The sequence below is a fragment of the Urocitellus parryii genome, chromosome 11 (assembly GCF_045843805.1).
Source record: "Urocitellus parryii isolate mUroPar1 chromosome 11, mUroPar1.hap1, whole genome shotgun sequence".
In the NCBI taxonomy this organism is placed as follows: Eukaryota; Metazoa; Chordata; class Mammalia; order Rodentia; family Sciuridae; genus Urocitellus; species Urocitellus parryii.
Genome location: NC_135541.1, coordinates 45,829,000 through 45,856,978, shown reverse-complemented (window position 1 = coordinate 45,856,978; position 27,979 = coordinate 45,829,000). Strand labels below are relative to the sequence as shown.

Genomic DNA, 27,979 nt, shown 5'->3' with positions numbered 1-27,979 from the left:
TTGTTGCTCACAAAATGAATCAGTATCTAAACTAGGTACTAAATTACATGGCAAATGGATATTAAAATCATTTAATTGATGCATGAGAAATACGTTGATTTGGAAATTAATTCATAATGATGACATAATCATCTTTTATATCCTGCAAGCACTTAGAAAAATCACAAAATATGTCTTTGTGTATGCATGTGTGTGTTATTAGAGATGGCTCCCTGGGCCTGACATATGCTGGGCAAACACTCTACTACTGAGCTACACTTCCCATCCCTGAATATATCATAGCTTGATAACATACATTTTTTTAAAAAGTCTATACTTTTCTTGACCATTTCTAGAGGGGGCAAATGTTATTCTCAGAATTTGTGTATCATTTGATGTCATGAAAATAAAAATACCATAGTATTTTTAAAACCATTTAACAAGGTGGAAAATAACCCATTTTCCGCTTAAATTCAGATTCATGTCTTTTTTTTTTAAACTATTAATATAAATATAGGCGCTAAATAGTAATCCAGTTAACTATTAAACCTAATTGTCTTCATTAGTGATTTTCTTGGTACTATTTAAATGTCTTAAGATAATCGTCTGCTAAATATTAAGAATACTTTAAAATAAACAAAACCTCAGGATATAAGTCAAAACATTTTGTAAAGTAACCTACATTAGTTAGGAAACAAAGGGTTAAGAAGTAGATTGGTTTCATATATAATCCAAGTTATGTAGGTATGTGCTTAATGCTCTTAAACCAGTTACTGTATGTTTGACCTCTTGATATACTAAGCTTTTGCCTTTCAGAACAGCTGGGCTGCTAAGAATCATTTCCCAGTTCTCTTCATTGTAGATCAGATGACTCTCGCTTTATCACCCTTAGAGGCTGCATGAAGGACAAAGCAGAAAAATCCACACACAAAACTAATGTTTATATGGGGGGAGGGGAAAGGGGGATATACTTGGCCCTGATCTTCCAATGAAAATAACAGAAGAGAGACCAATTGAGACTTGAAACCATTGTGTTACTCTAACCGTTATTTAGTTACAACCTATCCATCTCTTAGTCTTATCTATTGAACAGAGAGGCTACTTTGGCTGCCTTGACTTTTGTAAATGTTTCACTCACTTATTTGTGTTTTATCATTTGGACAGAATGCTACATTGGGATTTTTTCCCCCTCCCTAAAGCCTCAAGGGAAAAATGACTTCTGTTTGCTTCATATGTGATACATAACATTTCTCCCTATTCCTCCCTATTCTCTTCCTTGCTTTCAGAAGCAAACCTAGGTCTATTGGCAATGGGGGAAACTGTACTTAGAAATGCTTCTTCCGTCTAAAATGTACTTGGAAATAACAGAGAAGTGCTCATCTTTTGATAGATACATAGTGAAAAAGATGAGAAATTTTTCTAAAATTTTGACTTGTCTAAATATATTAGAACATTCCTATAATCCTTAATCTAGCTGAAATGCTTTGGAATAGCCCACTTCTGTGATTTTTATATTAACATTTAAAATTTTTTTCTAGTTAGTTATACATGACAGAATGCATTTTATTTCATTGACTTATGTAATCTTATTAATTCATCACTGGATATACTTGGTATTTTAGAACCTAATTTTTTTTAAGTCAAAATATTAGTTTTTAATATGAGAGATACTGGACTTATAATTGCGGTAAGTCTCCTTAGAAGCTATAATGTAATTCGATGATGATTTAGATTAAATCATCTAAAAAATGTATTATTATTTATAGAATTTACCACTATAAGACACCCTGAATACAAGTGTTACGGGTATATTATTTATAATAATACTTTTATTTCAAATAAGTTTCTATACTCCAATTATTTAGAACTCAGAATTTTCTCATCACTAATATAAATCAACATCCTATGTTAAATGCAAACACACTATTATAAAATTTTTTTTAAAAAAAGGCAATACCAGCCAGCCAAGATGCTGACATTTGGGCACAGTGATTACAGATGGTGACCATGGACAGTGATGTTCCTGCTGAATCGGCAGCGACTCAAGGCTGCTTTTCTGTGCTGACCTGCCCTCTTGTGTCTTTATGCACATTTACTCTGAGAAAGAAATACTTCTCGATTTTTGCTTTGTCTAAACCCACTTTCTTTATCAGACTTAGCAATACATACCTTCTTACATCATCCTATGACTAGCTTGTACCCAGAACCAAATTCTTTTTGGTATGACTATTTAAAAATACTTCTGAATATGCTTCAATGGCTACCTTATGAAAGAAATATACTCAGTTTTAAAAAAAAGGTTAATGGTAAGCTTGCTTTATTTTTATCATAGAGACTGAAGAGAACATATTTATATGAGAAAATACAACATGGATATAATACTTTTACCAATTGAATACTATAGTAAATAGAGATTCTGATAATAGAGGGATAAAATTAACAGGAAGTATGATTTGAATCAATGCTTATGCCAGTGGTAAGTAACCTTGAACCAGGTGTTTAACTTTAAATAGAATGATGCTAGAAAACATTAGAACTAGTGTTCATGAGTAGCTTAAGAAACTTCAGAATAATTGGGATTTAAATTCAGGAAAAATCATTTTTTAAATGGATTCAAGTAAATCTACATTCTTGGAAATTAATAAGAACACCATTTAATCTATTTACCTTATTAAAAACAACTTCAAATTTGTAAATTTGACATCAAGACATCAAGCAGTTTAATTGGCCTCAGCAATTAAAAAGAAGATCTTAAAATAAATTCCCTGAGATAACAATGAAATACATATTACTTGCATGCTAAAATGCAAAAAAACCAAATCTGAATGCAAAATTAGGGGTTTGATTCTCCCATTAAGCTATTTGCAGATTTTTTTTCAAGACATCATCTATAGAGTACGTTTTCTAAGTAAATCTTGGGACTAAGGACTTTTTTAACTAATTAAATAACTGTGAATATTAATAAAAACTACAATATGCTTTGGCCCAACAATATTTAGAAAATAAAAGCCTCCATTGGTCTTTGGTCCCAAAATACATTTATGTTGTGGAGAAACAATGACTTTTCATCATTTCTTTTTCTATTCCATGATTCTCAAAATAACAATTTCATTTATACATTACAAAAAGTTCACATTTGTTTGGGAATACAGCTAGTTGATTTTCTTCCGATTTCTTCCATTTTTGGAATCCCATATGATTATAATGTTGAAGTATACCAAGAAGAACAGGAAGTTCAAACAGGATACAAAACACACCAATACAGAGAATAAATCTGGTAATTTCTGAGGAGGATCCAGTGTGACAATCATCAGCGTCAGAAGGACCATAAAGATCACTGAGGTCAGAAACTATAAGGGAAAGAAAACAATACTGAGCAGTATAGAAGATAAACTGTACTGCTAACACTGACTTGAAGCTATTAAATGAGCAGAACTGAAGGTGAGGGCTGAGGGTGTAACTCTTCTAGTGGATCTCAACTTTGGCTTCATGTTAGATCATCTGACTTAAAAAAATCTTTGCACAGGCCACACCCCAGAGACCAATTAAATCAGAATTTAAGAGCAGGCCTTAGTACTTTGTTAAAGCTCTCTATGTTGTTGTCATGTATAGCCAAGCAAGAGAATACCTGTCTTATACTTTATACCACACCTAGGCACTGAAGAAAGGTATCTGGATCTTATGATTGCTAGTTAGGGTTAAATTCATGGTATCCCCTACAGTCCTGGGTCCTAATGGAATATAAGGTTCTAAGCCAGTAGTCAGGAGAACCCATCTATGACATTTTTCCCATGGTAAATGAAAAAATTCCATTTTATATTCACTGAATATTCTCAGTGAGTTAATACTGTAGTAAAGAACAGTGGGACATATGAAGAAAATGTGGTCCTCTAGCCTTGAAGAGTCTGCCTTTTAATTAGAGAAATATTAAATAAAATCACAAGCTCATATTCGATTAAATACCAAAATGAATAAAATAATTATCACATTTATTTTTAATTGTGTAGTAGTATTCTTCTCTAGACCATGCAACATGAAAATGTCCTATATCTACACTCCAATACAAGCGCTACAGTGGGACATATGAAGAAAATGTCCTCTAGCCTTGAAGAGTCTGCCTTTTAATTAGAGAAATATTAAATAAAATCACAAGCTCATATTCGATTAAATACCAAAATGAGTAAAATAATTATCACATTTATTTTTAATCATGTAGTAGTATTCTTCTCTAGACCATGCAACATGAAAATGTCCTATATCTACACTCCAATACAAGAGCTGCTAACCACATATGGCTGTTGAACATTTGAAATATGCCTACTATGAGGAGTGAATTTTTAAATTTATTTAATTTTAATCAGTTTAAATATAGTGACTACTATATTGGACAGCCATGAGCTCCTCTAAGACATGGACAAGCCAGATGTTACTTATCTTATTTCAAGATGCATAGATACTAAAAGCTGCATAAGTTAATGTAGAAAGCAAATGGAGAAATAGTAGTGCCTTCCCTAAAGGAGCTATGCCACAAAGAGAACCCTAAACGATGCCATTATGCATCATAAGATCTGAATAGAATCTAATGCAATGGTCATTTTAGATGAAAGTGGGGAAGGTGGGTGCTAAAAAAGGCTTACAGACAGGTATAACCAACAGGTGCACGTATCCTCCAAAGAGAAAATTCCTGAGATGACCGTAGTAGGGAATGAAAACTTAGGACATTATCAAAATAAGTTTCAAATTTAAGAATTATGGGACTGCTTGAAATGCCATCTTGAATTAAGTGTCCAACTGGCATGCTGAAATTTCTTTCATTTTGTTTAAAATTTCTCTCATTTTAAACAAAAACCCTCTCTTCCTCCAGCTGTTAACCAACTTGCCTGCTACTGTTGACAGCAAAGCTTCCCAAAAGAGTTCCCTATGACATGCTGTGTCCAGTTCTCTTATTCACTAGTGAGCCTACACCAGTTAGGTAGGCTTTTACTTCAGACACTCCATGAAACAGCTCTCCTCAGGTATCTATTGTACTAGAAGAATAAATTCTTAACTGCCTTACTTGATTCTCTCAGTAGCATTTGATTATTTTTGTGGACTGTGAACTGAACTCAGGGGTGCTCCACCACTGAGCCACATGTACCCCAGCCCTTTTTATTTAATTTTGAAACTCCATCTCTTCAGCTGGGATTATAGGCATGTACCACTTCAGCCAGTTATCAGCATTTGAAATAGCACATTCTCTCATCACCTTGAAACACCGTCTTCACTTATGAAGTATGGCTACTATGATAACACACTCTCCTGATGCCCCCTCACCTCACGTAAGTTAACTCAAACAGTTCTGCTGGATCCTCCTCATGTCCCCTACCTCTCTGTGTTCTAGAGTTCAGTACTTAGTCCTCTTAAGCCTATATTCATACCCATGGTGAGTTCATGGAGCGACGGACTTTAATTACCAACCATTATTGCTGAAAACTCAAATTAGCTTCCAGCCAGGACCTTTTCCCCTAATCTCTAGCCTCATATATCTTAAGTCCTCCCTAATGTCTTCACTTTGAATATCTAACAGGCATCTAAAACTAAACATAAAAATAAACTGCTTTAGCATGCTTTAGACCTGGGGTTCAAATCCAGTACTACCAAAAAAGTCCTATAAAAACAAACTTCTGATCCCCCCATATCTCCCCACCCCCTAACATACACAAAGTGCCTTCGATAGTGTTCCTCCAATTCAGTAAAGGGCAACTCCTTCCATTCAGTTGTTCATGCCAAAACCCATGCATTCAGGCTTAGCCGCCTCTCTCACATCCTCAGCAATTCCTGTTGGTTTTACCTTCAAAATACACCCCAAGCAAAATAATAATAATAAAAGGAAAAAAATGCCCCAAATCTGACTGCTTATAGCCACTTCACTGCCACTCTACCCTAGTCCACAGCCCCATTGGCTCATGGATTCCAGCATCTGTTCTCCAAAGTCACCATAGTGATCTTCTACAGATGAAAGCCCTGTGTGATATTAGCTCTTATAATTTCTTTGCCTCACCCTAGTCAATCACCATGGCCTCCGTGATACCCAGTACATTTATAGTTCTCCTGGGTCAGTCTATCCTCAATTATCTGCAGAGCTCACTCCCTTGCTTCCTTTGTTTTTTTTTTTTTTTTAAGAAGAAAAAGCCTTGCTACTTTAAAACTACAATCATTCTCTCTCCTATATATCACAGCCCTTCTTCCCTTGCTTTATTTTTCTCCAAAATATTTATTACCCTTTGACATGCTACATATTTTATATATGCTAACATCTGATGTCCTCGCTAGGATGTAACCTCCACGACAGCAGTGATTTTTGTTAATTTTGTTCACTGCTGTATCCTCAGCCTCCAGAAAAGTCCTTGGCACATAGTAAGCCTTCAGAAGTAAATCTAAGAGTACCTAATGGTTCTCACCTTGACTACTGGACCAGATTGTATCACAGTAGGATTCGAGTGTGACATACATCCAAAGATTTGGGCCTGTGCTAATGGCAAAAAGTGAACCTTGAGACCTTGCTTTCCATTTGAACCCCAGTACAGTCAGTTAATCCTATCAATGTCTTTCTGGTTCACCTCTTTAACTTTCTACCTCCCCATTCCTATCCTCCATGGTCATGATCTAAAATGCAAAACCCTCAGGACATCCATTCATCTCTGCTCTGAGAATGCCTGTCTGCTGTTCCTTCAAGATGTACATAAAACAAATACCACCTCCTTTAGAACTTTCTGCACTCCCCTAGCAAAGTTAACTATTCTTTTTTTGTTATTTGGGTACCTTGTGTAATCCTCCATACTATGTAGTCCTTAAAAATAAAATAAATTTAAAACCTGTTATTTCCCCCAGTAAGGAAAGAGCTGACACTTTCTATACCTACCATGTCAGCCATTCTATTCATATTTTATTAGGAATGCTGACTGACTTATTTTAGTTATAAAACATATCTTATTTTAAAAGTTAGACATTTAAAAGCTAAAGGAAAAATCACATGAAGTGTTTCCCAGTCTAAAAAATAGATTTTTAAAAAATTTTTAGTTGTAGATGGACACAATACCTTTATTCTATTTATGTGGTGCTGAGGCACACTTGAAGCAAGCGTTCTACCACTGAGCCACAACCCCAGCCCCAATACATTTGTTTTGTATGCAATTTTTATTTGCTTATTTTGAAAAAAAAAATTGTGTGTGTGTATATATATATATATATATATATATACTTTCATGTGTTACATGTATACAAATATATGTCATATATATTTCACATATACACACATGCTCAGCTCTCTAATAAACTTTCCATTTATTATACATTCTTTCATAAACATTTGAATACTTTAAAATATTCCATGGAACTTATATAGTAACTCATATACTATTTTCTAGCTACTTGACATTTGAGCTACCTCTAATAATCAGATGGTGAATGTCCATTCATTCAACAAACAAGAACTCACTACCTACCATGTACTGATAGAAGCTACTTATATAATAGTATGTATAAAATCAAGAATTCTAGGCTGGTATCCCTGATGAATACAGATGCAAAAATTCTCAATAAAATTCTGACAAATTGCATACAAAAAAAAGCATATTCAAAAGGTCAAGTGGAGTTCATCTCAGATGCAAGGTTGGTTCAACATACAGAAATCATTAACAGACTTAGAGACAAAAATCATGATTATCTCAATAGATGCTGAAAAAGCATTTAACAAAATACAGCACCTTTTCATGTTCAAAACACTATAAAAACTAGGAATAGTAGAAAATGCCTCAACATTGTAAAAGCTATCTATGTTAAGCCCAAGGCCAACATCATTCTACTGAAAGCATACCGTCTAAAAACTGGAATAAGACAGGGATGCTCTCTTTCACCACTTGTATTCAACAGTCCTTGAAATTCTAGCCAGAGCAAACAAAAGAAATTAAAGGGATACACATAGAAAAAGAAGAGCTCAAACTATCCCTATTTGCTGATGACATGACTCTGTATTTAGAAGATCCAAAAAATCCACCAGAAAACTTATAGAACTAATAAAGGAATTCAGCAAAGTAGCAAAATATAAAATCAATATCTATAAATCAAATGCATTTCTATACATAAGCAATGAATGCACTGAAAGAGAAATTAGGAAAATTACCCCATTCAAAATAGTATTTAAGAAGATAAAATACTTGGAAATCAATCTAATAAAAGAGGTGAAAGACCTCTACAATGAAAACTACAGAACACTAAAATAAGAAATTGAAGAAGACTTAGAAGATGGAAAGATCTCCCATGCTTTTAGATAGTCAGAATGAATATTGTCAAAATGGCCATACTACCAAAACTGTTACACAGATTTAATGCAATTCCTATTAAAATCCCAATGGCATTCTTCATAGAAAAGGCAATCATAAAATTCATTTGGAAAAATAAGAGACCCAGAATAGCCATAGCAATCCTCAGCAAGAAAAGTGAAGCAGGAGGCATCACAATACCAAATCTTAAACAATACTACAGAGCAACAGTAACAAAAACAGCATGGTATTGGCACCAAAATAATCGTATAAACCAATGATACAAAATAGAAAACATAGCAACAAACCCACATAAATATGGCTATGTCATACTAGAGAAAGGTGCCAAAAACATACATTGGAGAAAGGATAGCCTCTTCAACAAATGGTGCTGAGGAAACTGGAAATCCATATACAGCAAAATGAAATCAAGCCTCTATCTCTCACCATGCACAAAACTCAAAAGTGGATCAAGGACCTAGGAATTAGACTAGAGACCCTGCATTTACTAGAAGAAAAAGTAGGCCCAAATCTTCATCATGTCAGATTAGGTCCCAACTTCCTTAACAAGACTCCTAAAGTGCAAAATGTAAAATTAAGAATCAATTAGTGGGATGGATTCAAATTAAAAGGTTCCTCAACAAACGAAACAATCAATGATGTGAAGAGAGATATCTACAGAAATATCTTTACCACACACACATCAGATAGAGCACTAATCTCCAGGATACATAATGAACTCAAAAAACTTAACAACAGAAAACCCAATCAAGAAATGGGCTAAGGAACTGAACAGACTTTTCAGAAGAAGATATATAAGCACTCAACCAATATATGAAAAAAATGTTCAACATCTCTAGTAATTGGAGAAATGCAAATTAAAACTACTCTAAGATTCCATCTCACTCCAGTCAGAATGGCAGTTATCAGGAATACAACCAGTAAGTGATGGTGAGGATGTGGGGAAAAAGATTCACTCATATATTGCTGGTGGGACTGCAAATTGGTGCAACCACTTTGGAAAGCAGTAAGGAGATTCCCCAGAAAACTTGGAACACTTGGAATGGAACCACCATTTGACCCATCTATCCTATCCCTCAGGACTTAAAATCAGCATACACACAGCCACATCAATGTTTATAGCACCTCAATTCACAGTAGCTAAATTGGAACCAACTGAGATGCCCATCAAAAGATTAATGGATAAAGAAACACAATATAAACAATGGAATATTACTCAGCACTAAAAGAGAATAAAATTATGGCATTTGCAGGTAAATGGATGGAACTGAAGAATATCATGCTAAGCAAAATAAGCTGATCCCCCAAAACCAAAGGCCAAATGTTTTCCTTGATTAGTGGATGCTGATCCACAATGGGGTGGGTGGGGAGGGTCATGAGAAGAATGGAGAAACTTCGGAATGGGCAAAGGGGAGGATGGGGAGTGGAGGGGCTATGGAACAAGAAAGATAGTGGAATGAGATGGACATCATTACCCTAGGTACATAGGTACATTCGTACATGACTGCACAAATGGTGAGGCTCTCTATATGGTGTATAACCAGAGAATTGGAATGTTGTGCTCTATTTGTGAACAATGAATTGAAATGCATTCTGCTGTCATATATAACTAAGTAGAACAAATTTTAAAAATGGGAGAAAAAAAGAATTCTAGGCTAGAGATGTATCTCAATAGTAAAGTGCTTGCCTAGCATATGTGAGGCCCTGATCAATCCTCTGTGCCATAAAAACAAAAACAAAAAAACACCCTGTCCTCAAGTAGATTACAACCTAGCATTTTCAACATATAAAATTACTGTAATAATCTCAATAATACAAATATGAACATAATGCCCTCTAAATATAGAAACTGTGAATTGACAAAGACATCAAAACTATAGACCTTACTTTAGGATCAGATGATTTTCAACAAGCATGCCAAAGCAGTTTTGCAGAACTGAGATAGCTGAATAAGCACAAAATGAATCAAAGTTGTAGATATAAAAATAAACTATAAAACTTAGAAGAAAACAGGAGTAAATATTCATGACTATTGGTTACACAGGTTTTCTTATAGATGACACCAAAAGCACAAGCAACAAAAGAAAAAATAGACATTAAAATTTTTTCAGAATCAAAACTTGTATGCTCCATATAATGCCATCAACTCAGAATGTCAGAAAATATGTGCAAGTCATATATCTGGTAAGGGACTCATCAAGAATTTATAAAGAAAAATATAATGTATAAAAAAAAGTCTCAACACTCAAAAAAACAAAAGACAATCCAACTAAAAATGAGAAAAGGGTGCTAGACTATAACTCAGTGGTACTGCTTGCCTAGCATGTGCAACGCCCTGAGTTCAGTTCCCAGCACTAGGGGGAAAAAAAGTAACGGATTGAGTAGTCATTTTCTCCATACAAGATATAGAGATGGCTATTAAGCAAATGCTCAACGTCTTTCATTAGAAAAACACAAATAGCTGGCATGGGGGCACATGCCTGTAATCCAGGAGCTACAGAAGCTGAGACAGGAGGATTGCAAGTTAAAAGCAACTTAGCAAGGCCCCGAGCAACTTAGGGTGATGCTATCTCAAAATAAAATATAAAATAATGCTGCAAAGTGGCTCGGTGGTTAAGCACAGCTGCGTTCAATCCCTACCAAAAGAAAAGAGAAATACAAATCACAACTATAATGAGATACCACTTGACAATCACTAGTTAAGCTATAGTTCAAAAGACAACAACAAATGCTGTCAAGGATGTACAGAAACTGGAAACCCAAACATTGTTGGTGAGAATGTAGAATCATGGTACACTTTGTAAACAGTTTAGCAATTTCTGAAAATATTAAAACACAGAACTACTATAAGACCCAGCAATTCTACTCAAGGAAAATGAAAATTTATGTAGACTCAAACCTTATGCACAAATGTCAATAATAGTATTATTCATAATAGCCCAAAAGAAGAAACCTAATATGTCCATTATTTGATGGATAAACAAAACATGGCATATCAATATAATGGAACACAATTTGGCAATAAAAAGGAATAAAATACTAATAGATGGTATAACACAAATGAACTAAAAAATATTATTCTAAGTAAAAGAAACCAGTCACAAAAGTCCATATTTTGTATGATTCCATGTTATGGACTGAACTATGTCCCACTCCAAAATCCATATTTTGAAGTCCTAACCCCTAATGCCACTATATTTGGAGTCAGGGCTTTTAGAGAGGTAATTAAAGTTAAATGAGCCCATCTATAGTAGTGAGGCCCTAATCCAGTAGCACTAATGTACTTACAAAGAAAAAAGGCACAGAAACCAAAGATCTCTCCTTATATGAGTAGAAAGTAGAGGCTATATGACAACACAGGAAAAAGGTGGCTCTGTATAAACCAGGAAGAGTGGGCCTACCAGAAACTTATCCTGATGGCACCTTGATTTTGGACTCCTAGCCTCTAGAACTCTGAGGAAATAAATTTCTGTTGTTAAAGGTACCCAGTCTTTGGTATTTTGTTATGGCAGCCTAAGCTAACTATGATAGTCCATTTGTATGAAATGTCCAGAACAGGTAAATCTATAGAGACAAAGAGCATATTAGTGGCTATCCAAAGTTGAGAGTTAGAAATGAAGGTATGTTGGAGAATGACTGCTAATGAGTATAAGGGTTTTGAGGGGGGGGTAATGAAAAAATGTAAAATTAGATTATTGTGATAATGTACAAATCAGTGTACATACTTAAAACCACTAGAGCATACACATTAAATGGGTGGATTATGTGACTAATTTCTCATAAAGTTAGAAAAGAAAAAAGATATTTCAATAATTTGAAAAAATAGTGGCATGCTAGAAAATGTACCATTCCTTAAATACAACTTACCAAATGTTGTATAATTCTGGGAAGAAATGTAAAACGTGGAAGATATTTCCTTATAGAAATGGAAAAAGATTTTAACTGCAGTTCTTCTTCAGACATCTTTTCAAATATTGGAAAGAAAGTTGCACAAGCTATTAAAAATGCCATCACTGTCACAAAGGAGGGCATTAGGAGCTCATCCTTTAATAGAAGAGGTAGCATACTGTAAAGGAAAACAAAAAACACCAAAGCACAATCAACACAAATCATCATTTTGTAAAAGTGTCTTAAATGAGTTTATAGGAATCATACTGAAAATATTATGTAGAAGTTGGCTTGACTCACCTAAATGTTGACACAAGTAAAAACCAAGTAGACATAAAAGGAATTTCATTTAAAACTAAGCAGACTGGTCTAAAATGACAAAAAAAAAAAATAGTATTAAAGAATATAATTTCAACAACTACTTGTAAAAAATATAAGCACATTTTATGTGTCTGATTTTCAGGGGTAGCTTAAAAGAAAAATCCAGGAAGGACTCCACATGGACTACTGATTCATTATTTATAACAGTCTAAGTCTAGAACCAGAGAAGGTGTAAACTCCTCATAACTGGGAAACTGCTGCTTCCAATATGCCATTAATGGAATATTTTTCTCTATCTTACAAATAGTACCCTAAGGAAAGAGTCAGATAAGGCAAATCTGAACATTCAGAGAAAGCAAGCTTTTTCATATATTTCATCCTACTAGGTAAATATGAAATGAATTCCCAAAACAGTTGCTTTCAAACTTTTGTTTTATGACCCTCCATATTATATATCACTCGGCTAAGTTAAAAACTAAAGTTATGAGCCAGGCACAGTGGTGTACACCTGTAATCCCAGTGACTTGGGAGTCTGAAGAAGGAAGATCCCAAGTTCAAGGCCAGCCTTAGCATCTTCATGAGCCTCTTGTCTCAAAAGAAAAAGAAAAAAGAACTGGAGGTATGGCTCAGTAGTAAAGTGCCCCAGGGTTCAATCCCCAGTACCTTCCCTCAAAAACCCCTGAAGTTAAAACAGACAATATCAGGCCACTGAAGAGAGGATGACAGATGTGAGCTGTAAAGGGAAGCACATTGATAATGGTAGACTAAAAGAAAAGTAATAGTAAAAGACTATATTTAAAAAGTGAAGCCGGGTGTGGTGGCCCACGCCTGTAATCCCAGCAGCTCCGGAGGCTGAGACAGGAGGATCATGAGTTCAAAGCCAGCCTCAGCAACATCAGGCACTAAGCAACTCAGTGAAACCCTGTCTCTATAAAATACAAAATAAGGCTGGAGATGTGGCTCAGTGGTTGATTGCCCTGAATTCAATCCCTGGTACCACCCCCACCAAAAGAAGAGCAACAGTAGAGGAACAGGAAGCACAATATCAGTAAATAGAGCTGTTATCAAAGAGCTGGTTCACATCTTAGCTCCAAACTCTGACCTTAGTACAACTCCTGATCCAGTACCTTGTGGATACAGCTATGTCAGTGCTCAAGGAGAAAGGGGCTACTAAGAAGCCCTGCGTCCAGGTCCCATTTCTGTCACTTGAGATCTTGAGTCAATGATTAACATGTTTTCTTATGTGTACATGTAAATACCCTATACTATTAAATAGTTGAAAGAACTCTCTACAGGTATCATCTAGTATTTGTTAACAATAAAAATAAACTTTTCTAATGATGATGGTTATTGAATAATTGTTGCTACATTATTATTATTTGGCTCTTCTTATTGTTACAAATGCTTTATGAAGGTATGACAGTCTCCTCCTTTCTTTAGAAGGATAACTTTTCCCCATGTCAACTAGTATGTGAGATTTAAGCGCTGGATTATAAACTGGTTGAAAACTATACTAAGAAATAATACCAGAGGACTTTCTATTTCACTACTTGAATATATTCTAAATCAAAATGGATTCATTTGGCAAGTATATAGAAGGTGCTTAATATTCACTGGTTTTTGGGGTCTTAATTCTTTCCCAATTTTTCATTCAATATTTAGTTACAACTCAAGCACTGATGAAACATTTATTATTACATATATAGGACTGCTCTGAGAATACAAAGATGAATAGCCCCTAACCTTGAGATTCTGTAAAATTCATAATTATGTAGCAATTCCCTACATGGTCATTCTCTTCTCTCACCCTTCCCCTTCACCTTATTTGAAACAGTGCCTAGCTCCCCATTCCCTTCAGAATAAAAACCAAAGTTTATAATACCACCTACAAGGTCCTACATGATTTAGGCCCATGTCACCTTATTAAACCGGTAAAATCTAACTCAGGTTTGGGCTTCAGGGCATGATACTAAGTAGTCTTCCGAGTCTATCGTGATATGAGTCTGTTTTGTTTAGAGTGAAGACACTTTCCACATGGACCAGCCCAGCAGATTTTAGTTCAAAGACCCATCTAATAATAATCATATCAATTTTTTTATTTAAAATATATTTTATAAAGAAATAAAATTTAAGATGTCATCATCCTGAAAAAAACTGACTAATAATTATATGTAAAAATATTAGTGTACTTTTATTTTGCACTTGAATATTTGTGTAAATTATAAATGTACTTATAAATTATACAATAGGAAATATATACTTCAAACATTTCTACTTACAATGATACCAAGAGAACGGACTTTTCATGTACTTGGAAAGAAAATAAAAAGAATGATAATGCACAGCTAACCTTTAAGAAAAAAAAGAAGGGGATGAGATATATCAACTTGTAAAATATATCAATTATGAATGTAAATAATCATTTCAAGTGAAATATGAATATTATAGCTTCTATTTAGAAATAAAATATAAATGCAGAACTAATGTATAATATGTTAATAGAATCTTGAAAATGTTTTTCAAAAAACAGTGGTTATAAACTATACATAAACATCTAAAACAAGTTCATTGGGACTCAGTTATTAACAAACAAAACCAGTAAATATATACAACAATCACACCTTCATTCTCCCTTGGAATCTGACAGTTTAGGACAAAAAGTTTGATATCTAAAAACAAATCTATTGCAGTGTTTATAAAATGTATGCTTCAATAAAATATGCTAAAATTGTTTTGTAAATTCATCTGTTCTTTGGGGTTTTAAATAAGTTACTTAGATTTTGAGAAATTTATATTCTGAAGAATATATGTTGATGTACATCTAGTTTTGCTCAAGCAAAAAATCTGATTATCTTGTACACCCCATACATCTAATCCATCAGTAAATACTACCTTACAACACCTCCTAAATAAAACATCCATTTAATCTGCATTCTCCTCTGCTGATGGTGGCAAAGGTCCAAGCTACGCCCATCTTTATCCTGGACTAGTACAATATAATCTATTAACATTCTTGCCCCATACAGTCTATTCTCTAAGCAGCCATCATGTCAGATCATATAATTTCCCTTTTTAAAATCCTCCACTAGCTACACATTACATTTAGAATAAAATCCTAACCCCTGTGGGATCTGGCTCCTATTTCCTCTTCAACCTCATCAGTTGCTGTCTCCCTTGCTCACTTCACATCAACCACTTCCTACCTATCCCTTTATGCCTTGGGTGTGCCAGATGTGTTCTGCCTTAAGGAAAGATCTGATTTTTTCAAGTCAAGGCCTAGGTCTTATGATTGGCTCCTTCTGGTGGTATTCATCTCTTGGCTTAAATGTTACTTCTCTGCAAAGACGTCCCTAACTCAAAGTAGTGTCCTCACTGGGCACAGCAGTTCAGTCTGTCATCCTAACCACTTGGGAGGCTGAAGCAGGAGGATCCCTTGAGCCCAAGAGTTTCAGACCAATCTAGGCAACATAGTGAGACCCTGTCTTAAAATAAATGAATTAATAAATAAAAATAAAGCAGTGTCAGGCTGGGGTTGTGGCTCAGTGGTAGAGTGCTTGCCTAGCACCTGTGAGGCACTGGGTTCGATCCTCAGCACCATATAAAGATAAATAAATAAAAGTATTGTATCCATCTAGAGCTAAAAAATATTAAAAAAAAGCAGTATCCTCTAACTTATCCATCAGCTCTTTTCATATAACACTATTTTCTTTGTAGCACCCATTACTCCCAGGTATTTTCTTCTTAACTGATATATTTTCCATCTTCCACCACTAGCATGAAAGACCCCAGTAAGGTGGGTAGGAATGTTGTCTGTCATTCACTTACATTCAGTACCTTGAAGAGGACCTGGCACAGTAGAGGGCACTCAATAATACTACTTTAATAAAGTAAATTCAAATCATTTTGTTGCTATAGATAGATGAATATTCATAGTATCTATTATCTCATTGTAGATTTATATTGATATAATTCAACCAAACAATTGAAAGGAAATGTTTAAAATAATTATAATAGTAAATGTTTTTAAAGCTCTCAGAAGTATACAATCAGAATTCAAAAGAGTATCAATTATCAACAAAAACAAAATAACAAAAATCATTGTTTTAACACAGTGGCTTGTAATAAAATCTACTGAACAGAATAAAATTAGGAAATAAAGAAAAAGAAACATTTTTTTCTGGCTTACAGTGCTTAAAAGTAATCATATCTAACACTGCTACAGTTACATTCTAAAGTTCTATTCCATTATCTTTGAAATATACATTTATTTGCCAAGCTATTTCCTAGAACAATAATATAATCTCTCATAAATTTGAAAATATTTCAAGTTAGGCCTACTGAAGACACCAAAGAATTATTAACCATATCCATCCTGTTCTAACCATCCTATAGAATATTAACAACAGATGACATCAGAGTTCATTCACAGAATGAAACAAAAGAAATCATTAATTGAAAGGTAACAAAAAAGAAAACAGGAACACAAACATATCCTTTTTGTATTGTGGTACTGAGATATACTTTTGAAATATTTCACTGTTATGGTCAATTCTGACTTGTTTTTACTATGCAACATACATAAGTGGCAGTTCCAGATTGAAACACTAATTTCTAAAATGTTGTCCTCTTATAAATCCACTGGGATTTACTATTTTCATAAACTAAATGTTCTTGGTACTTTAAAGGGAATTTTAAATATCACTTTATAGACCAAGGCACACAATAACAAAAATTTAAATGCCACAGAAATATAACCAAGAGAAATTTACTCAGAAAATCCCTAACTATAGGAAATATACCCAATCCATCCTCAAACTGACACAAGTCATCTTCCTAAAACAGAGATCTGTTCCCACCCCCTTCTCCCAAAAATCAGACATTTAAATTCTTCTAAAATTTGATCCATTGTTTTGGACCCTTACCTCTCATGGTATCCTCTTACACACACACACACACACACACACACAGGCACACACGTGCGCACACACAAATTTTATTGTTTAATAGCTTTTCCCAGAATGTTCCTTGTCCTATCCTACCTCTGTACCTTCAAGCTCTTCTTCCTATCTTGAATTTCTTTTCTGTTATGTGACCTCCTGTTCCAAATCTTGCCCAGCTTTCAAAATATGCCTCAAAGCCCACTTGCTCTAAGCAGCTGTCTAAAGTTTTCCTCCAAGATACCTCCCCTTCCCATACCATCATTTGTAACTGATAGAACTTAATGCCATCTGCCTGACTGCAAAATTATTTAAGTGTATGTTTATCACCACTGTTTTCTTCTTTGTATTTCTTCATTAACCCAATACAAAACAGGAATTAAACAGCTGTTCAAGTTAACTGAAATATTCTGATTGCTCAGCCTATTGCCCAACACAGACAGCCTCTAAGAAGAGGAAACAATAAATGTTGACCAAATAAATGCATCTCTTAATCCCCAGCCCAATAAATTTTGGTCAAAGCAAGAAAATAATTATCATTATTTTTTAAAAGATCTTTTGTAGCGAAAATTAAGTATGTAAAGTATTACAAACTTACCAGAGTAAATCTGAATCCTCTGGGAGAGGGATGAAGTATTAATTTTATACATGCAGGAAGCAAGCTCAAAAATGTAAAACAAAAGCTAAAAAAAATGAATAAGAATAAAATATGTTTTCTTTCTTTTATTTTTTTTTAAATATCTTTATTTTTATTTATTTTTATGAGGTGCTGAGGATGGGACCCAGGGCCTCATGCATGCAAGACAAGTGGTCTACCATTGACCTACAACCCTAGCCCAAATATTTGTTTCCTTTATAGAGGTATAAATCTAGCTAAACAAACAAATACTTTTTAAAAATTTAGGAATCACATTATTTATCAAAAATAAACTTAAGTTGATTTCAAATTAAATTTTATTAAATTTAAATAGAAGAACAAAAAACATTTAAATAAAAGCTACACACTAAAATGTGAATATACTTTTATACAAAATTATATAATACAGAACAAAACATGATACTAAATACTGCTGAAGCTATTTTAGTACTTAATATCAGGTATAAAAAAGATAACAAAGAGGGCTGAGGCTGTGGCTCAGTGGTAGAGCGCTTGCCTAGCATGTGTGAGGCACTAAGTTCAATTCTCAGCACCACATAAAAAAATAAAGATACCATGTCCATCTACAACTAAAAATATTTTTTTAAAAAAAGAAAAGATACAAAAATATATAGTTAGAGGTCAATTACCAAGTAAATAGACAAGACTGTTTGTTTTCTGAAATTGATCCATTGTTTTGGACCCTTACCTCTCAGAGTATCCTCTCCTGTCCCCAACACACACACACACATGTGCACACAAATGTTATTGTTTAACAGGAGAGTCTCTCTGGCCCTCACTTCATAAAAGTTGACTCTGATTTTCAAGCCCATGATAAGTTAGAAAGAACAAGATATAACGGGAACAAAAAGCTACTGAAGTTGCTCTTGGTGATGGCTGACGGGCAGGGAGAGAAAAGAACCGAGAGAACACAGACACACTGGAGTAAGAGCACAATGGCAGACACTCCTCTAATCCCTGACAACAAGTATATAACCTAACACAGGAACTGATTCTTCCTACTTGTGGTCCTGTGACTTGTCAACTTGGCTAGGCTGAACTGAAGTTCCCAGAATTCCCTTACTGTGTGCTTCCTGTTGCAGTGGGCTGCAAGCTGAGAGGGCAAGAGGGAGACAACACCCATTTCCCAGTGATTCAAATGCTAGGTGCTGCTGTGAAGAGACTTCACGGATGTAAAGTACCAATTTGGTGGACTTTAAGTTAATTAAAAGGGCTAGGCACAGTGGCACATGACTGTGTGATTCCAGCAACTGGAGAGGCTGAGGCAGGAGGATCACAAGTCCAAGGCCAGCCTTGGCAACTTAGACCCGGTCTCAAAATAAAAAAAAAAAAATTTAAAAAGATTGGGGATGTAGCTCAGTGGTAGAGAGCCCCTGGGTTACATGCCCCTGGGTTCTACACATAAGTTTTAAGTCATTCAAAGGAGACTGTCCTAGGGTCTAACTGGGAAGCCCTTTAAAAAAGAGCTTAGGTCTTCCCTTACAGGTGCTGGATCTCAATCACTCTTCTTTACCCCTAAATATTTCTTTTTGACCATCTGCCTGTGGACTTCTGGTGTGCTCAGCCAGCCCCCCACAACTGCACAACACTATTCCTGGCAATAAATACACATGCAGAGATACATAGGTGTGCATGTGTGTTTGCACCATGTACACACACACACACAAACGATGACCTCAAACTTGTTCTATTTCCTTGGTTGACCTTAGCTGATACCCTACTGAAATTCATGATATTTCAAGACCATGGTAAACAATATTCAGTGATCTCTGTTTAAGGAGAAAACTAGGTAAAAATGAAGAAAGACTTTCACATAAAATAAATCAAACAAGCTGGGCACAGTAGCACACTCCTGTAATCCCAGAGGCTTGGGAGGCTGAGGCTGGAAGATAGCGAGTTCAAAACCAGCCTCAGCAAAAAATGAGGCACTAAGCAACTCAGTGAGACCCTGTCTCTAAATAAAATACAAAACAGGGGTGGGGATGTTGTCAAGTGCCCTAAGTTCAAATCCCCAGAATCTATCAATCAATCAAACAAGAGAATTTTATTGTATAGAGGGATAAATTTAAGTTGAAAATCCACTAGAAGAATAATTCATTTCCTAATAATTTCAGATAAATGAGGTATTACTATAATATTTTTAAATCTTTTTTATTGGTGCATTATAATTATACATAAAAGTGGGATTCATTGTTACACATTTGTATGCACACAAAATATAACTATAATTTGGTCAATTTCATTCCCTAGTCTTTTTCCTCTTCTTCCCCTCTTCCCTCCCCCTTGTTATAATACTTTTAGAGGATAGTTTATAAAACACTATATAGAAACTGAGTGTATTACCTGATTATTATCTGAGTGTGTCGTGGCAAAATGTCCTTAATCTTCAGAAAAACACTGAGGCTGCACCAAATATTGGCTACTTTATCCTAAAAAAGATTTGTTTTACATTTTGGTAAATTGAAAAATACTAAATAAACCCATGAAGTATAAAGCCCATGATCATCAAAGTAAATAAACTTTTGAAACATGTGAAACTTTCATTCACATTTATAACAAGGTAGATTAAATTCTTCAAGCAACAAACACCTACACCTACACTCACACCTGCACTCAAGCATCTTGCTTTTTGTTTTTCTGATGGGAGGGAGTTAGTGGAAATCATCAGCCAACCATAGTCTCAATGCAACATTCCCTAAAAATACTTGATGTTTTTCAAAAAGCAGTAGATCATTCTTAATAACTGAAGTTACTCCTTTGAAATTTTTGTTTTTAAATTTTTCCCCATCTGTAAAACATATTACATTTGATACATTTTATTACACACCTAAATTTATTTAGAGTGAATTACTAGGTACAAGCAATGACAAGAGCTAACTGCTAATAAATCAAGAAGTTTAAAAACAGTAGCAGTTGTGCTAGGATAACTTTCAAAATTAAATTTGAACTGCAGTTCTGCTCATAAAACCCTCCTCTATACTGTTGCTTGATTCACAGTGCATAGGCATGACATCAAGAAAGTCACTGACAACCACTGTGTCTCATCAAAGAAAATGCCCTTCAGGCTTTTGAGGGCAACAAGTGAATGAAAGTGCCTGATATCCATTTTTGTTATTATCATGAGAAATACCCTTTCTGAAAAGGAAGGTAAGGCAAAAAAACAGGCAGCTTTCATGCAGAATTAAACTTTTCTTTATATAAATGTTAGAGTTTATATAAAAAGAAGGTCAAGAGTATAGCTGTCAGAGTTTAAATTACAGCTCCGTCACATACTAATTACCCGAACCTCTGATCTCAGTTTTCTTATCTTTAATGTGGAGCTAACTGCTATTTTAGAGCTACTGTAAGGATCAAATAAAGGCCTGGCACCCAGTAAGTGGTGGTGATAATAGTGATTGTTTTTTTAATCAGTATCAGCACCACCATCAACCCCACAGACAGTCACACACACACTCCTATTCCTTTCCTTTGTAACAGCAAACTCCTTTCGCACTCAGTCTCTTTCAAAATGCTCATTCCTATAAATCCATTGAAAGATAGTCTATAGAAATTTATGTATTTAAAAATTAGAAAGATAATACGTACTTTTTTAAAAGCAAATTATCTATAAGTATGTTGTCTCTAACTTTATTAAAAGGCTTTTTTGTTTCAGAAAAATGGTTTGTTTAATTTAATTACTAAATCTAAATGATCAAATTATTCATGTAATAAAACTTTAACAAGAGTGATTAAACTAGCATTAAATGAAATGAAAGATTCTCATTAAAAATTACTATGGATGAAGGTTATACATATCTCATAAGGAATTAGGAGATCTTTCTGGAGCAAACATGATTATTAGTTTAACAAATACTTTCCTAAGACTAAAAAGAACACAAATCAAAAAATTACAGAGTTGTTGTTATCTTTGTAGCTGCTGCTTCTCATGCTACCTTTCATTATGGACCCTATTTCACTAGAAAAATATATAACTGAATTATGGATTTGATGATGACAAAAATACTAATGTATTCGTATTATGAACTAGAAAATGCAAGCTGAGCTAGGCGTTCTATACTGAATCAATGACTGCAAGGAGGAAAGCTGCTGGGGTCTCTAGTCCTGTGTGTCTCCTATATGAATTCCCCAGAAGTTACAAGGAAAGGACAGTAACAGAAAGGAATGACAGGAAAGATTATAAACATACCTCAAATAATCCACGATCAACTGGGAAGAGTCTTCTTAGGACCTGCAAGGCTTGTTCCCTTTCTGTAAAGAATGGCAGCCAGCAGAGAATGAATGAAGCCACAACGGTACAAGCTAGCTTAACTAACAACCTGAACCTAGAACCAAAACAAGGATGAGCAGTAAGATAGGGATTTCTGCAAAACTGATGTTAAATTTCATTGAATACAATAAATGCAAATGCACAGCAATGCTAAATCTAGCAACTAATATGGATGAGATGGGAGTTGGCCAGAATCAGAGCTGTTAAGATGTGCACTTCAACAAAAAGACCGCTGTCATCATCCTAATTAACTTTTAACTTTGATGCCATTTCTATGGGAAGAAAGGGACACAGTCAATGTCAAATGAGGAAGTATTTCTAATAAATATATAATGTAATAAGCTCTAAAGAGATGAAATCCTACAACAATGCTCTAACAAACAATGCTCTAACAAACCAATCCACATTACCTCCAGTAAGTGTACAATGATCAAACTATCTCTCTAATTAAGAAGATTCAAAACAATATAGAACATGACTTAATCACTTTCTTCGCATTCACCTGTGGCCAACACATTTATTAGAAATCACCAAAAGGCCAAGTGAAGGACCACCTTCCTCCAAGTAAGTATGCCAAATAAACTCTCTGAAGTAAAATTTTGAATTCTGGTGTTTAAAAGTCACTCACCCTTTTCCTTTGAGGCCTTTTTTTAAACACTTGCCAAGTAAAAAGCAAAAAAATGGCAAGGAATGGTAAAGTTCCATCTGTTTATAATTTATAGCTAAACAAAATGCCAGTGACCCTAGCAGGTCCCAGTCATAAGATACTCCAAGAACACCCCACAAAGCAAAGCCCAGACTCACAGAATTATATATGTTCCTGTGTCAAGGAAATTATCTCAATAATTAGAAGAAGTAGGTCTTACAGTTTATACAGCATATTTCTTATGTAATTTCAAAATAATATACATATACCATAAAAGCTACTTCTAAGAAGAAACCAAAAGTATTAAGGTAATAAACAAATATGAAATCATATACAATAGCCTCAAATATATTAAGCCTACTGCTAAAGAGCAATTAATATGTTTAGGATTAAAATAGCTCTAAATGGTTAAAATATAGCGTTGTTTCTTTTTTTTAATACTTTTATTATATTTATTTTTATTTTTTTAATATGGTACTGAGGATCGAACCCAGGGCCTTACACATGCAAAGGAAGCACTCCACCACCACTCAGCCACAACCCCAGCCCCAGCTTTTTTTTTTTTTTTTTTTTTGACTACTTGGCAGTACTACTCTTAACAACATACCAAAATCTACAAAATCAAACACTGCTCCAACAGTAAGTTAAAAAAATAAAATAAAACTTATTGAGATCAATATACTTCCTCTGTAATGTACATCAAATAATACAAAGAATCAAAAGAAAAACAGGAAAGAAATTCTAATTAGAAATTCAAAACATGCATAATGAAACAAGTAAAATTTAATAGAAGTATTAAAAGTCAAGATAACCTTCTAAATCATAAAAGAAAAGATATAGGTGTGCTCAAGATGTAGGTAAAAGTTTTAACATCTGACTAGTAAGGTCAAAAATTATCAAGGAAATAATGTAAAAGAATTTCACAGAACTGAAGAACATGACTTCAAATTAAACAGACCCATTCAGTGTGTAAAACAACTGTGAAGAATACCTGTGCCTAAACAAATCACTGCAAATTTCAGAGCCCAAAAGGTAAATAACAATAAAAACAAAAATGATTTTGTAGCAGTAAATACCTACATAATACTTAGCATTTCCCAAAAACTTGTTTCAAGTGCTTTATAAATATTCATTCATTTAATTCTCAAAACAAGTTTACAAAGTAATAGTTATTATTAGCCCTATTTTGCAGATGGGGGGTACATAATTGTTAAAGAAAAATTGCCCCCACAAAGTGACATATCCAAAAGCCCTGATTGAGTATGTAATTCAAATCACAGATGAGAAAAAACTAAAAATTTACCAGAATGGGTAAAACGAAAATGACTGAGAATCAGTGAAAATGTAGAGTATGAGGACTCTTCCAGCATTACTAATGAGAGTATTAACTGGCGCACCATTCTTAAAAATAATCTGAGAGCCAGACATGGTGACACACACCTGTAATCCTAGCAACTAGGGAGGCTGAGGCAGGAGGATTGCAAGTTCAAAGCCAGCCTCAGCAGATTAGCAAGGCACTTAGCAGCTCAACAAGACCTTGTCACTTAATATATATACATATATATATTTTTTTTTTTTTAAAAAAGGGCTGGAGATGTGGCTCAGTTTTAAAGTACTCCAGGTTTAATCCCTAGTACAAAAAAAAAAAAAAATCTGAGGATAACAATATAAAGGCAATCAGTAGCATAGAGAAGCAGATCAAGGGAGGAAGAACAGAGGGATAGGGAGAGTACCAGGGAATGACATTGATCAAATTATGTTCTATGCATGTATGAACACACGTAATGAATCCCACTATCAGTATAATTATAATGCACCAATAAAACAATAATTTGAGATTATCTAAAATTGGACATGGCACATCTATAACTTAGCAATTCCACCCATAAAAAATATGTTCACAAAGAGATATTTATAAGAATGTTCAGAGCAGTATTCAACACAGCCAAAACCTCACTACAATCCAAATGCCTATCAGTAACAGGATTATTTCTGTTCATGTAATATCGTAAAGCAATAAAAATGAACAAATTATAGCTATATACAACTGCATGAATAGTCTCAAACAAAATGTTGAGCCCAACTCAGGTGGCTGAGGCAGGAAGATCTTATGTTAGACGACAGCCTTAGCAATTTAGCCAGACCCTGGCTTAAAACAGAAAATAAAGGGGTTAGGGATGTAGATCAATAGTTGAGCACCCCTGGGTTCAATCCTCAGTACCCCACCCCCAAAAAAGTGAACAGAATAAAAAATATGTGATAAAAACAATTACAAATTTGAGCATCTTTTACAAATTCTTTTTAAAGATATACATCATAGTTTTATTATAACCAAAAAGCCAGGCACAATGGTGCACACCTGTGATCCCAGCTACTTGGGAGGGTGAGGCAGTAAGATCCCAAGTTTGAGGCCACCTGGGCAATTTGGTGAAACCCTTTCTCAAAAACAGCAACCAAAACAAACAACAAAAATAAAATCCTGGGGGGGGGGGTGGGGGCAGGTTGAACTACCAAAAAAAAATTGAAGAGACATGCAAATTTTCAGCAAATTATAAGATTTATTTACTTGTCTAAATGTTCCTTCATTAGAATACTTTAAATAAAAAACACATAAATTATAATTATTCAATTGTAGTTTCCCAAAGCTTTAAGTTATTACTATCTGTTAAGGAAACATTTTGTTTCATAACTCGAAAAACTATAAGAATGCTTGCTGGGTGTGGTGACACATGCTTGTAATCCAGCAACTTGGGAGGCTAAGATAGGAGGATCACAAATTCAAGGCCAGCCTCAGCAACTCAGCAAGGCCTTAAGCAATTTATCAAGACCCTATCAAAATAAAAAATAAAAAGGGCTAGAGATGGTGCTCAGTGGTAAAGGCCCCCTGGGTTCAATTCTCACCACCCAAAACAAAGGGAAGAAAACCTTTTCCTTTTTGACAGTGTCAGATAATATTTCTGAACAACAGGCTATGTTACACCTTTTTAGAATTAGAAAAACATAACTATATCTGGCTTTTTTTTTTTTGGGGGGGGGGGGTGTACCAGGAATTAAACTCAGGGGCACTAAATCACTGAGCCACATCCCCAGTCCAATTTTGTACTTTTTAGAGATAGGGTCTCACTGAGTTGCTTAGGGCTGTTCTATTGCTGAGGCTGGCTTTGAACTTGCAATCCTCCTGTCTCAGCCTCCTCCAGAGCTGCTTATGCAAATAGTTCATGTAAGCACCCATCCTGGTCAGTAAGATATTTTTTTAAATATTTTATTTTTCAGAAGTAATTGGACACAATACCTTTGTTTATTTATTTTTATATGGTGCTGAGGATCGAACCAAGGGCCTCGCATGTGCTAGACGAGCGCTCTACTACTGAGCCACAATCCCAGCCCCGTGGTCAGTAAGATATTATAGGATGAGAATATTATGTGAATTGAGCCTAGATTTTGTAACATGTAACTGATTTCATTTCTAAATTAGTTAAAGGATACTGAAAATGTCCATAGTCGATGAGAATAAGACCTGGATACAGCAATATGCATAATGCATTAGCAATCTGTAAAGAAAAATATTGTGAAATAAGAAAGCAAATTGATGCCCAAACAGTAAAAAAAAAAGTTCCCATTTTCCTCAACTGCTATACTTTTTTATCAAAAAATTTCATTTTTATAAAACAACTTTTTAGACACTTAAGTTTTCATGGAGGTAACAAAGGACACTACAATAAAAAAGGGGAAAAATCACAAGAAGGTATTTGTCACTTTTAGAAAATATACAAATTGGTAAGTTAATCTAATGAATAACCTATATCTAAAATGGTCAAAAATAATATTTGGTAACTATGGCTATGAGGATAGAGGAACTGTTCAAATACCTTCCAGTTTAGTCATTCTCACAAACCAGCTCAAAATTCAGATTTACTACTCAAATAATAAATTTAGTACAGGGTGTAGTTTAGCAGTACATAACTTCTTATTACTGTAGTAAGGCATGAAAAAAATTACTGTAAGATAAGGTGATACTTTCTAACTGGTAATTAATTGGTAGAATCATATTCTATCTACTCCCTAAAGCATAGCTTCTTTAAGGTCTGTCCTTAATAGGGGAATTAAGAAAGCATTTCACAGATGAAATGTCAGGTTGCTTTAAAACTTACCTTTTTCTTAGTTGAGATAGCTTTTAAACAACAACAGTACAAAATCACTGCAGGTATATAAATCAGCAAATCAGCAATAAAAACTAAAAAACAAGCAAATAAATTCAAGCATGAGTCCAGGAGGATCTACATCAACCCATTAACCATCTTTCTCTCTTCCTCCAACCTTACTGAGAATTCTATTAACACTAGGATCCTACCTACTAAGGGCAAGGCCCTTCCACAATGGTCTCTTCATTCCCTTCACCTGTGCCGAATTTCAAATGCTACGTTACAAGAATCTCTTCTCAGTTTACTCTAACAAATTCATACATTTAACCAATTAGATGTACTCAATGTTCTCTCTTTGCTCTGACTTGGGCTTAAGAATGAAAAATACTCAAAGCAAGGAAAGGCAGTTTCTTTTTCCTAGTATCTGTATACTTCACATTTTCTGGTGCAAAGAACAATCAAATGTGGAAATACATGGAATATTTTTTAAATGCTCACATTTGTTTAAAAAATACATAAACTTCTGCTAATTAATTCATATAAAGAGCTTGAGAGGCCCAAGTAAGGAAAAAACTGGGGGAAGAGGGTAAATTTTTTTTTTAAAGGGCAAGGAGTACAGCTTATTGGTAGATGCTTGCCTAGCATGCACAAGGCCCTAGGTTTGATCTATAGCACTGTAAAAACAAACCAAACCCCTGCCCCTCAAAAAAGTACATAATTCTGAATGTGCAGTCCTTTTAGAACAAATAAAAATAATACATTAAATTCTTTAACAGTAATATCAAAGAGTCAATTTTTTCTTGTACCTCACTAAATACAG

At 34.5% G+C, this 27,979-nt stretch overlaps 1 protein-coding gene across 1 annotated transcript in view; it reads right to left on the bottom strand.

Annotated features, from left to right (window-relative positions):
• Nucleotides 1-2,318: 2,318 nt before the first annotated feature.
• Nucleotides 2,319-27,979, bottom strand: part of Alg6 (ALG6 alpha-1,3-glucosyltransferase) — a 46,008-nt gene continuing 20,347 nt past the window's right edge. Inside the window, exons 6-15 of the mRNA XM_077791229.1 lie at nt 27,169-27,251; nt 26,504-26,568; nt 23,000-23,191; nt 22,291-22,426; nt 20,448-20,533; nt 18,045-18,129; nt 14,789-14,859; nt 12,489-12,557; nt 12,168-12,366; nt 2,319-3,329 (exon numbers count right to left, since the gene is read on the bottom strand). Coding sequence (XP_077647355.1) covers nt 3,132-3,329; nt 12,168-12,366; nt 12,489-12,557; nt 14,789-14,859; nt 18,045-18,129; nt 20,448-20,533; nt 22,291-22,426; nt 23,000-23,191; nt 26,504-26,568; nt 27,169-27,251 — 1,184 coding nt within the window. The 3' untranslated portion in view covers nt 2,319-3,131. The remainder of the gene's footprint in view (nt 3,330-12,167; nt 12,367-12,488; nt 12,558-14,788; nt 14,860-18,044; nt 18,130-20,447; nt 20,534-22,290; nt 22,427-22,999; nt 23,192-26,503; nt 26,569-27,168; nt 27,252-27,979) is intronic.